The sequence below is a fragment of the Gambusia affinis genome, linkage group LG22 (assembly GCF_019740435.1).
Source record: "Gambusia affinis linkage group LG22, SWU_Gaff_1.0, whole genome shotgun sequence".
NCBI classification, from domain to species: domain Eukaryota; kingdom Metazoa; phylum Chordata; class Actinopteri; order Cyprinodontiformes; family Poeciliidae; genus Gambusia; species Gambusia affinis.
Window position 1 is genome coordinate 18,111,447 of NC_057889.1, and position 12,760 is coordinate 18,124,206.

Below are 12,760 nucleotides of genomic sequence, written 5' to 3' on the forward strand. Positions count from 1 at the left end.
CGTGGGCTCATTTCACTACACATCATCATCACAATTTTCCAAAAATATTTTTATCTAACGTCATGATTTCCTAAAACCCAATGCCCCTACCTAGCATACTTTAAACATTGTTTATCTTTTTCTTCTGAAGGGCTCCTGTATGGGTGCTTGAAATCCTTGAAAAGGCTCGAGAGTCAATTAGGTGTTTTCAAGGTTCGGAAAGTCCTTGATTTTTGTATCGAGTCCATGAAAGTGCTTGAATGTCAAAGTGCAGAGCTTTGTAACAAATTGCAATCTAACATTTGATTAAAAACCTCAACATTTACAGTTTAAACTAGAAATTTTCATTCGGCAAACAAAGAGACACGAACACGTTATTTTCTCACTGTCTGAAGTTCAAATCAGACCAAACTTTTCTTGTTTTATGTTAGTTAGAATCACCTAATTATTTCTGGTCGTCAAATGCAAACAGATTTAGAGAACATTTTTAGAGATTTTTTAAAAATATTTTTCTCTATATATTGTGTTTAAGCATTTAATTAATAAGCATGAAGCGGTCATTTATCTTAACAATATTTACTTAGATTATTTCAATATGATGAATATTTATTATTCCTAATGGCTAAATGAGTTATTGATCAATGTTACTCAAATAAAGGTTGTCTTATACTTTATACATTAAACAACTTTATTGAAATTGGGAGGGTTTTTTTTGTTAAATTTGTGTTTTGTTATTGGACCTCCAGGTGGATTGTGTGTGTGTGTGTGTGGGTGGGTGTGTGTGCGTGTGTGTGCCTGCGTGCGTGCGTGTGCGTGTGTGTGTGTGTGTGTGTGTGTGTGAGTGTGAGAGAGAGAGACAGAGAGAGACACTGCAGATTCAGAACACAACATTTTGTTGAATATTAGTCTGATTTGTCCCTGCTGTAGAATGTAGAAAAAGACGTAATTAATAACAATAATAAATGATATATGATATAAAAGCGAACTGAAAGTCTTTTTTAATTTATCTGCATTGGTTTGGATGGAACAAAGTTTGAAAACTTACCTTGAAAATGCCTGAAAAGGGGTTGAATTTTATTTTGGGAAGCAGTCTATGAACACTTTCATTTTCATTATTTTTCTCCCAATGAAGATATTGTACTTAAGTCTGTGTGTTTTCATGGGGAATATATATATATATATATATATATATATATATATATATATATATATATATATATATATATATATATATATATATATATATATACATGTGTGTGTGTGTTTAAATCTATTTAGTATGTGGTCACTTTTAATTACATTTATTGCAGGCTTATGTGAAATTCACTGTTTTAAATCTACCTAATGGTAAAAATAAGGCATTTTGCAGCAGCAATACTCGGTATATTCACCATTGTTCTACAAGCAGCCATCTTTACAGCTAGTACAGGTCAACTCTACAATAAAATATAAGGGTCCGGCAAAGATTTTTTTTATGACGATAAAGCCATAATGTTACAAGAACATAGTGGTAGTAATACAAGAATAAAGTCACATGACAATAAAGTCAAAATAATATGAGGATAGTCTTGATATTACCAGAATAAAGTCATAATATTAGAAGAATGAAGAAGTAGTTTTAAAAAGACTGTTTTTTTGTTTGGTTGGGGGATTTTTTCCATAATTTTAAGATATACTTCTGGTAAAACCATTCCGCTAAATATTATGACTATATTCTTGTAATTAAACAAAACATTTTTGCAGCCAGACTCTAATTCTCCATCATAAAAGTCACAGGAGGAACGATAAAAATAAATGCCACTTTTTGAAAATATCTCCTGTTACTTGTAGTTTCTTTTTTTTTTTTTTTTTTTTAGAAAAGAAAGCAAGATGAAAAATTTATCTTTTATTTCTAAGCCACATATCTACTGCCCAGCCTTATGGAAAGAACATAACATTGTCACAAAGCTAAACATGTGTGCCTAACAAACTGGGCAGGGAGCATGGAAAAGATAACCAAGTCAGCATCTTTATTAAGACTTTTAAATACATACATAATAAATAAAAGCATGTCTCACCAGTGTCATGGCTTCAGCTTGATCATCTGCGTGATCCCTGTATTGACCCAACATTTTGTCAACTTTGGTCAGGTTCCTACTTGTGTCCTGAAATATATGCAAATCAAAGTTTTTCCAAAGTGAAACTTAAAGAGATTTTGATTATTAGTTTAAAAATTCACATCACTTTGTCCGCAGACTGTTAGAACATTTATTAGCGTAGAATAAATCTACGTCTACACATGTGTGTAAAAATCCCAGCATCCTCTGTAATCATACCTGCAAGGTGTTGGCAAGGGTGCTGATTTTGTCAGAGATCTCCGCGGCTCGCCCGTCTTCTCTGCCCCCGCTGACAAGTCCTCTGTCCCGTCCGGACCTGCGGTGGGTCTCACGCCCCCTCGCCCTGTGTCCCCGCACCTTCCTTCCGTACGACTCTGACTCGCTGGACGTGTCCATGGCTTGAGACATATCCAGCGGACTGCGGAAAGCGACGAGCAGCGGCCACAACTAGAAACGCTAACTGTTCGCTCTAACGTTAATCAGCAGGGTGGGATAGTTGGGAACTTTTTTTTTTACTGAACATAAACATGACGTCGGAAAACTACACTGACGCTTTGTCATTTTAGTTTTAAGCCAAGACACAGCGCTATCTGACTAAGTTACGACGGCTGAAACTGCGCTTGAGCCCGTAAACCGCAGTCCAGCTCATTGTTGCGAAGGATGCTCCGACTGGTTAGCAACAAGTGGAAACTACAGAGAACGTTAGCCACCTAGCTAACCAAACGTTCGCCTACAAATTCAACCCTAGGATAAAACGTTAAAACGACTAGATAAAAACTAATGAGGTAAATTAACAATGCTAGAAAAGTACTGTAACGACGGCACCGGTCGACTTTTTTTCAGCACTGATAAGTAACAGAGGAGTCTCCTTGCTTCATTCTGCTATGGCAACTTGAACTAGCCGCGTCTAAGCTGGGAAAACAACGGAGCGCAGCATCCCCAAGGAACGCTGGGAAGTGTAGGCTCTTGGCATTAGGACTGTGTAAGAATGGGTAAAGCTGGACTACATTGTCCAAAAGGGTGAATTTGCGCCGGTGCTGCCGCTCTTTAGAAAGAAAACAAGAAAAGAACGCCTACAACTATTGAAAATACATAACAAATAATTAAATAAATAATACATTCTACAAATAAAGAAATATTAAATAATAGTAATATATAAATATATACATAGATATATGAATATATGATTTTTATATAATAATAATAATAATAATAATAATAATAATAATAATAATAATAATAATAATAATAATAATACATATTATATTATCAAAACAAATGAAAGACCTGTAAAAGATAAAGACATTACATTTTTTCTCTTTGGGTTTGATTTTTTTACCCCTTTTGTCTCCACCATATGTCAGAGGAAGTCTACTATCTTATCGGGACATTAAAAAAATAACATTATAACAACAAAGCTGGTGTAAAACCAAAACCTCCGTGGTTGTAATGGAATTTTTGGTTGTAATATGTTTGTACTGTACGCACGGAAGTTTTTTGAAGATTTACTGAATTAATGTCAACAGTTGTTCATAATAATATTCTTCAAGTAAAAGTAAAAAGTACAGTGAAGTAAAACTACTCATAAAAGTAATTTTCCCCCCAAAAAAAGTTACTAAATGTGAATACTATCATGACATGATGACAGTTTTAACAAATATGTGGATAAAAAAAAAAATCATTATTAAAAGCCAAATGTTTTTTTTTTTTTTGTTGTTGTTGTTGTTTGATTAGGGGACCAAAACCAGCTCAACCCAAGTGTCCCTTGTCCTTTTAAATCCAGTCCTGCGGCTACACCAGGCAAAAAATACGCACTTTTTATTTTTATTTTTTTTACCGACAACGCCACACAAAAGGAGGGGAAACCTGGATGGGGGCATTCTAACTCTGCCTTTTGTAAGCCCACCCTCTCCTTAAGTAGGAGACCACCTCCTAAAACCCACCACAGAGGTGCAGCATCCCTCCTCCCAAAAAAAAACCCCTTCTCAGCTCCTCCTGTCTGGGGCCCCTGCAAGACACGGCGAGCACTCAGGACTAATACACCAACCACAACAAAAAGGAAATCACGCAACGTCCAGCAGGTAAAAACAAAAATGTTGCTGCGGACATTTGGGAGGCGGGAGACCTGCTCGGACATCGGCACTTCTTCCACCCGGCTGCGCCCCAGCACGCAGGTGCTAACATGCGCGCTGATGACCCTCATCACTCTCCCCATCAGCGGCACCGAGCTGCAGCCTTACTCCTGCCCGGTCAGGGGCAACTGCTCCGAGTGGAGAGCTCACACGATCTGCTGCAGTGACATTGATATTCTCCCGAGGTTCCCAGCAAGCACAGAAACACTGTAAGTAGTAGGCGTACTAAACTCATCTGCAAAAGCTATTCTGCTGTCTCTCTTTCTTTCTTTCTTTTTTTTCTATGCATTTTGAATGTTAAAAGCGCTCTTAACCCCGAGGTAAAATAAAAAAAAAATAAAAAAAGAAAGAAAACCATTACGCTATAATATTCCATCAAAGTGCACCCAAGGGAATTTTAAGGGCCGTCTTTTTACTCAGCAGTTATTCTCTTTTCAGGTATTATTCTGTCCATTAGTGTTAAGGCAGATTCAGCTTTTCTAACCTACTTTTCTACTTTTGAAATGTCTGAACACGTCTTTAAAAAAAAAAAAAAAAAAAAAAAAAGAAGAAGAAGAAGCAAAATTTCAAGGTGAGTTCAAGCGTAATATGTTGGCACTGAATAATTAACTTTAGCTTTTATCACGCAAGCTGTAGGAAAACAGGGAAGCCAACTTTCCAATCAACACATGTTGACTTCCAAAAGTCTATACATGTGTTATTTTTTATTGGAGAAGGCTAGCCAGCATATTTTTTTTTTCTAACCTACAGAAATTGACCAGATGGTATCATGTGATTGTTGAAAGAGGAAGAAATCAGACGTCCAGTGTGATCGTAACACTTTACAGTCTTCCATACGGGGAATTAATATAGCCATTGGGAAAAACGGCATGAATTAACAGCCAAAGTGCTACTGACGAGAGTTGCCAGAGAGCTGTGAAAACTCACAGTGCATCCCGATTCTACTCCCTTTTCCAAAGACAGAACTTCCACTAACACCGAAACAGTAGTAAAATGAATATGAAAATTAATTTTCAAATCCCAGAAGCTCTAGGTTTCCGGGATTTACCCGTTGCTAATTTTGGACTCGGTATTTTTGCCCATTCTTCTCTGCAAAACAGCTCGAGCTCTGTCAGATTTGATGGCTAGTGTAAGTGAGCATCGGTTTTAAAGTCTTGCAACATCTTCTTGGTTCATTTAATTCAATTTATTTCAGTTTATTTATACAAGGCTGATTCACAACATTATCTCAAGGCACTTTACTAAAAAAGTCAATTATCAAACAATGCAGTCAAGTTTAGTTTATTACTCCATTTGGTAAAAATGTGCTCCGCTGAAGGAAACCCAGAAGACTCAGTTGTATTGATTGCAGCATTCACTACAGCAATCCCTCATACTTGGCATGCATGTGGTGACAGTGGAGAGGAAAAACTCCCCTTTAACAAGAAGAAACCTTTAACAGAACCTAAACCTGGCTCAGTGTGAACAGATATCCTCTTTCTTGTGTCCTAAAGGTTTTGTTAATTGTTGGAAATCTAAAAACAACTATGAAGCTTCCAAGTTATTACACGGATCCTTCTCTGGCTTATAATTCGTTTGCGATGGACTCACTCAGTGCAGCCCTAGATACAAAGAGGGTTCTCTGCTATGTTGTCATAATCTTCATTCCTGCCTTGTAGTGTTTCGCGGTATCCCTTCATCCCTTCCACAACCCTTTGCATTGCAGCCATCACATAAAATTATGCCCTGATCACTGCTTCAATTCACCGGCCCACATGCCTTGAGTGTCCACTTTAGTTTCCTCACATTCCTGCCCAAAGTTTACCCAGCAACCTCAGTAGAACAAAAGACATGAACCCGTCCCTCAAGCGCTATAAAACTCTCGGGTATAAATATCTGCCGAATAAGCCTGAAATAGATCACATATTGACTGGCATGTGCCAGGAAAGGAAACGTTAGGAATTTGTATTGTGTTGTATTCTTGCTGAGGAATAAATGACCCATCTGACACAGTGGCCATTGAGACTTTCATCTGTTAGAACTACATAATTTTGTGAGATTAAGTAATATGTTCATATGTACCTACGGCGTAGGGAATCAAAAAGAGTATGAAAGTGTGCAGGTGAAATGAAAACTTAGCTCTCTCAGAGCTAACATAGTTAGTTAGCTTACATATGTCAAATAGTTTGCAATTACCTTGCAGAAAATCCAACTTTCAAGGCAATTTGTTAGCAACCAGTTAGCTAAGATTAGCAAAACAAACTATATTAATGAGGGAACAGTGGCAGCACAATTTTTTTCTATGTTATCTGTCTCCACGACAAGCTAAATTCTTGTGTATTGTTTGTTCTTGGAAATCAGAATTTCAGGCAGATTTTGTTAGCTTGAATTGCTAATAGAATGTAGCCTGGTCACTAGCATAACGGTTAATAAATCTCACTGGTTTTCCGGCTGGTAATTAGGTCTCAACTAAGGTCATTCATGAGCTTCGACTTTCGAAACAATTTGACGTAACTTGAGTCTGTAGGAAGGATATCTACAGTCAATGTAGGATTATTTCTATTGAATGGAATAGAAAAACTTTATTATCTTTCCCCTTACTAGTGACAGAAGTTCTTCTTTGAGAAGGGCTGCATCAACAAGTATTCTGACATAATTACACAGGTCCCTTAATAAATCCAGAGGAACAAGTGCATTAAACAGCATGAAAGAAATGTCCAAAACTGCTTCAGCAAACTGTTAAAAGGAAAAGCCATACTCCTTAAAGTGGATAGGATTTCTTGTAGATGTTTTTCCAGGCCAGTAGTTATTACTGCCATTTATTGTAAAGATAAAAATATTAAAGACATACTAATTACAGTCTTGGAAGCTGTGCAATACAAATATTAACATTTACCAGAAAGAGAAGGAGCTGCCGCAGTCGAAGGAATGTATTTTTTTGCAGAAAAATGAGTGAAAGTATGTTTTTTTAAGAACGAAATGTGAATGCATGACAGACATCTGTGTTTTGTGTTTTTTCCGGTGAGTGTGCCCTCTACAGTTTGGAGTCCTTTGTGTGTGTGTGTGCGTGCAAGTGCGTTTATGTGTGAAGGTTACTCCATGTGTCACTGGCAGTCAGAGATGTGGAAAGCAAAGCAAAGTACGCTAAGAGGGCGCCGTAGTGTGACACCCGTCTGCGTCTGGACGATGCATTCAGATACAATGTTTACCTTTTACAGCACATTTCTTAAACGCCCCGAGAGTACCATTTGAGAATAATTTAGTGAGGGGAAAAAAAGTCTCCAAGAAAAAAGGTTGGATAGTTTTAGTCTCAGAGAAAACTCAGAGTTTTATGACTGGAGTTTGAATGAGATAAATTCTGAACTTAGTTCGGTATAGATCCCTAAAAAGTCCTAATCCTATTTCTCAAATTATTAAATAAATGACCGTTGGGAATAATTTATAAACAAAATAATGCTAAGCTAACTTGAAAATACCTTGCATGGGACATCTACGCACCCTGGTTAGGACATAAACAAGGAAATGAAGGGAGTTTAAACCTTTCAGAGGGTGAGATCTGTATTGTAATTTGTAACTCTTGCTTTGAAATATTGACTATTCTGCGCTAAAATGAGACAAATCTCTTGATAAAAAGCTCCCTGGTCAAACTAGTTAGAACACGTTCCATCCTGAAGAATAACTTGTGGTAGTTTTCTCCTTAAATCTTTCAGGTGGGTTAGGCGGACCTCTTCTTACATTCCTGGGGGAAACTGCATTCAGTTTCCAGCCAAGGTGTTTTGGTGCCAGCATCTGTTCTGTGTCCCTCTGTTTGTGTAAGTTTGTCAGAGCGCGTGCGGAGGGCCGTGCTCCACCGTCTGCCGACTACTGATCTGCCCACATCACTCTGATTCAGACCTGCAGTCCAGATCTCGGTTTCTGAATTCACCCATTGTTTCTCTGAATAACCAGAAGGACACAAAGAGCCTGGCTTTAAAACCTGTTTTTAGAAGCGGTATCTTCTACACACTGTCCATAGCTGAGACAGAATTAACTCTGTCTGCGTGTCCTCAGTGCCAGGAATTCAGCATGACAGATTCACATGTGGCTACAATCTCGATTCCCAGTTAAGATTCCTAAATCCACCACAAGAAAGTTACCTAGCAAGGTCACATGAAATATGTGTCCACACAATTTTCCTCTTATTATTACCCATTTATCTTAAAATAGTGTTCTTTATTTGCCTTTGAATTTAAAAGTTTAGGCTTTTGCGTGAAATTCATTTGAAAGTAGCTTTATTGTCTGTCTCATAACTACTCAAACACTTTTTTAACGGCCATCTGGTAGATTTTAGGTTGCAGGCGCCTGATCTTAAAAACTGTCTAGTTTTTCTTGATGCTGGTAGAGAAATAGTGTCTTTAATTAATAAAAAGAATCCTGAAAGAAATCCTCTGATGATTAGCCTTGCATTGAAGTTTGATGTAACATATGTTACAAAGCACCTTTGTGTACTTTTAAATCACTGTTTATAATGTTAATGTTTAGTGTGAGTATTGAGTATTTCTCAAAGCTACACTACGCTAAGCTAGTCAGGCTTTACTTGTCAAACAAAAACATTATTTTACTAAATTGTGATTGATGTTTTTTTATGTTTATACATGTAGTCCCAATAAAACGTATTCACCCTGTAGATTTTTTGGATTATTTATCTCGATCAACAGAATGTGACTTTTTTAATGAAAAGAAATGCAACAAAACCCCTTTAATCTCAAAGTGAAAACGGATTTCTACACTATAACAGCAATGAAAACACATTTAACATAAAATATGTGATTGCATAAATATTCACACCTTTCCTAGTCAATGGGAAGTTCCTGCAAAGACAATGAAACATAACATACTTAACTTATTTCTTTCCCCCACTCTTCTCTTTTCCTCTTACATGACTTTGACACATCGTCTTAAACGTCTTTGTCGGCTCTGTGATGGACAGGTTGCCTATTTGGCGTAACCTGTCCATCTCGCCTTGTGGTTCCTGTAAATGGACACCAATCCTCCTGCCACACTGAATAGGATTAGGCCGGCAGAGAAAATTAACCAAGGATCGATATGTCTTTTTGCTTTCTTTCACCAGATTGCTTTCTGATACCAAACTCTCGTCTATTCCAGCGAATTCTTTTGCCAGCATGGTCAACATCTCAGGGATGTAAGTGCTTATTTTTCTCTCTTTTAAACACATCTATGCACCTTCACATCTCTTCTTTTTTTTGCTTTCACCTGCTGTTTTTGCAACACCTTACTGCCATGTTTTACCCTTTGTCTCTCCACTCAAGTACAGTATCTGCTCTCTTTCCAGTATCATTGCCGAGCCCTAATTAAACCTATAGAAGGTTTCCTTCAGTAGGAATGTTGGCCCTTAGACCGCAGCAGGCTCGGACATTCACTGGGGAGGAGCTTTGAGTGTGTGTTGGACTCCCAGTAGGGGGGGAGACTTTCTGTTGAAGTAAGACGTAACATTTCAGTGCCCTCGAGTCTTGCTCTTCAGCTGCCTGGTGCATGTCCAAGATCCGCATGAGGGGAGATGGGACTTGGATGAGAAGTTTTCTGTGAGCCTCAAGTGTCTCTAGCTAAGGTTCCTACTGAAGAAAGGAAACTTAAGGGGCCAGTGTTAGGTAAAATTGACTTTTTTTCAGCTTGACATTATGTCATAATGTTATTCCATCATCAAAAACATACCTAGATTGTTGCTTTGATTATTTCATGCATGTTTGAGAAATCCTTTAATCTCCCATGGCAACCATTGAGTTGTGCAAAACACCTGGATGGACCTAGCCCCGCCTTCAAGACGTAGCTCATCCTCAAACCTGCAGTTTCCGAGCTTCCGCTTCCCAGAGCAGCTCCCCCCCACAACTCTCTTGCTCAGCTCCTTCGGACTAGCCAGCAGCAATTAGCAAACACCTGGTAAGGGTGTGCATTTGTGTTAGTATGCCACTATCAACTTATTACTTGAATATGGTCTCAAAACAACAATGTTATCATTTCTAAGATATATGATATATATATTATTCTTTTTTTCCAATGTGTTATTGTGACAAGCCTAATTACAACAAAGTACAGATTCAACCTGGTAACACATGCAGGCCAGGAGTCAAAGGTATAACTTTATATGAGCAGCAGAAATCCACAGATCAGTTGGGAGAATCTTATAGAACTGTTAGCCATTCACTACAAATCTGACCTTTATGGAAAAGCAGCCATATGTGACACAAAACTATAAGAAATCATATTGATGTTTGTCAGAAGTCATGTGGACAAAGATTCTCCAGTCAGAAGACAAGAAACCGAACATGCAAATAAAAAGCCATGAATTATTTTCCTTACGCTTCACAATCATGCACTGCTTTCTGCTGATCTACAACATGAAATCCCAATGCATGTTTTGAAGAAAACGGACAATATTTGCTGGATTCTGCCTTCCAGATACATCTACGTGGATAAGAAGCTGCAGCGGCTGGAGAGACACTCGTTTTACAACCTGAGGAAAATCACCCACATGTAAGTCGCTAACGGGAAAGGAAATGTGCTCTTTATCGATCCCCTATTCATTAAACCGATCAATTTGCTCAGTGGAACAGAATGCGTCATTTCGAAGGCTGCCTGTGGCTAATGACAGTCAGTAGCTAAGTTCATTAGCCATAGAAGTTGCTGTGGCTAAACTCCACAAATTTAAGGAGCCTAAAAAAAAATTCATTTTGGGGATTTCCTGATGCTGATTTGCAACAAATCCAGTGAGTTTAACTAAAGTGAGCTATGTTATTCTCTCTTTTCACTCTTTAAAGCGTGTTATGGAGGAGAAGTTAAACAGCAGCTTATATCAGAGAGAGATTTATGGCTGCACATCTGTCTGAAGAAAACATTTTCCACTGGAAAACCCACTTGTGTGTTCTATAATATAAGATTAGTCGCTACAAGTTGGAGCACTTTCTAAAACAACAATCTGTGATAACATATAGGAAGCGCGACTACAGAAATCAAGCTTAAATGACCTAAATCCGCGTTTGGCTTCCGTCTTAATTGCCTTCGTCTTCCCTTTAAAGCTGCTGAGTTCCAGAGCTCGGCATCACAGACGGGAGCCGTAATCCAAACTGCCAGCTGAGGGTCGTATCTGGGCTAGGAGGGTGTGTGTTTTTGGATCTTCTGGGCCTATTTGCCACTGATTGGTACAATCTAGTGCCATACCTAAGATAATGGGATCCCTCTCAGGTTTCCTTCAGGGTCAGACAAAAATGAATGTTCCTCTTCCTGCCGGCTGCTCCAGGCAGACGGCAGCTGTGCATCGAGGACTGGAGCTGGGGAGGGGAACTCTGAGGGGTTTTATTGTGCAGTTGTTTAATTTGAGCCATTCATTTCATGAGTAATGGCAAAGCAAAGCCTTTTCATTTTTGAGATCTTAGCTTATCGTCACGATTCGCAGGTCTTTGCGTTTTGATCCCTTTCTTGTTGTTTTTTTATTTATATAGCATGTTCAGTTCTCTGCTCTTAGGAAGGAGTTTCCACACAAGCTTATTCTGTTGTGTTTAGCTTCTTAGTTTGTTATTGTGCCTTTCTTTCGTTTTGTCGGTCGTTGAGTTTTAGTCCGGCTCCCTCTGTGTTCGTTAGTTTCCCTCCCTCAGTTTCCCTGTTTTCTCCTAGTCACAACTGTAGTAAGTTCCCTCGTATTAGTTCATCTGGTTCCTTTGTCGGTAGCTGCATATCCATTGACTATAAATTTGCGCAAATTGGTATTACGAAAATAAATTTGCTTAATGGAAATATAGCAATTTCCCAAAAAAAAACACGTTTCCAAAAAAAAAAAACCCCGGCTGTGACGTTTTTCGTCAGTGTATTTCACAAAACTGCAATGGAAACACAGTTTTTGCATCATATGAGTCGTGATCAACAAGCAGATGTCACTACTGGCAGAAATGACAACAGGAAGTGGTAGAAGGAAGATGTAGTAGTTAAAAATGGTGCTTTACTTCTTACATCTTGTCAGTTGCCTGGACTTTTACAGGTTCTGAGGACTGGTCAATCCACTGAGTGTTGTCAAAAAATAATCTTTCTATACTGGCAAAAGAGAAACTGCACACAAGATGGCGGTGAGCCTTGGCCTTGTCAAGTTAAAAGCCACTCTGGAACCTTCAGGATCTGACTTTCTCCTAAATCTGTCCCTGTTTGTGCCCAGTGTGCAGATGTAGTTTTTCCATTTGTTTGACAAAGATTGGTCTGGTTGAAGATTGACACCCTTATTCCAAGTTGCACAGCAATCGCGGTCCATGGAATGGAAGCCGAAGTGACTCTGAGGAAGATTATTGCCAGGCTGTGGTTTGTGGCGATTTTGAATATAATTTCTAAAGCCACTGGAAAACTGCAGTCCAAAATGTAGACTTGACACTTAGTGACATCACACAGAGAAGATTGAAGGGTACATGCCGTTTAGTTTAGGCCAGGGAAGTTGAAGCACAACTTGTATCCATCTGTATTGGGTGTTAATAAAGCCAGAATCGACTCGAGGCATTGATTTATCCCACGCCTCCACTGGTACCTTCAAACCCAATG

General features: G+C 38.5%; 2 protein-coding genes across 7 annotated transcripts in view; one reads left to right on the forward strand and one right to left on the reverse strand.

The window, feature by feature from the left end:
• The window catches only part of cep128 (centrosomal protein 128), a 54,078-nt gene extending 51,045 nt beyond the window's left edge, over positions 1-3,033 (reverse strand). The window contains exons 1-2 of one of the 2 annotated variants that reach the window (XM_044106679.1): positions 2,295-3,033; positions 2,037-2,123 (exon numbers count right to left, since the gene is read on the reverse strand). In XM_044106679.1, coding sequence (XP_043962614.1) covers positions 2,037-2,123; positions 2,295-2,483 — 276 coding nt within the window. In that variant the 5' untranslated portion in view covers positions 2,484-3,033. The remainder of the gene's footprint in view (positions 1-2,036; positions 2,124-2,294) is intronic. The other variant, XM_044106678.1, reaches the window with a different exon arrangement.
• Positions 1-12,760, forward strand: part of tshr (thyroid stimulating hormone receptor) — a 41,068-nt gene that overhangs the window by 4,827 nt on the left and 23,481 nt on the right. For 2 of the 5 annotated variants that reach the window (XM_044106681.1, XM_044106682.1), the window contains exons 2-3: positions 9,297-9,368; positions 10,643-10,717. In XM_044106681.1, coding sequence (XP_043962616.1) covers positions 9,297-9,368; positions 10,643-10,717 — 147 coding nt within the window. Of the gene's footprint in view, positions 1-3,941; positions 4,417-9,296; positions 9,369-9,518; positions 9,835-9,962; positions 10,124-10,642; positions 10,718-12,760 lie in introns of those variants that run through there. The other 3 variants (XM_044106683.1, XM_044106680.1, XM_044106684.1) reach the window with 3 other exon arrangements.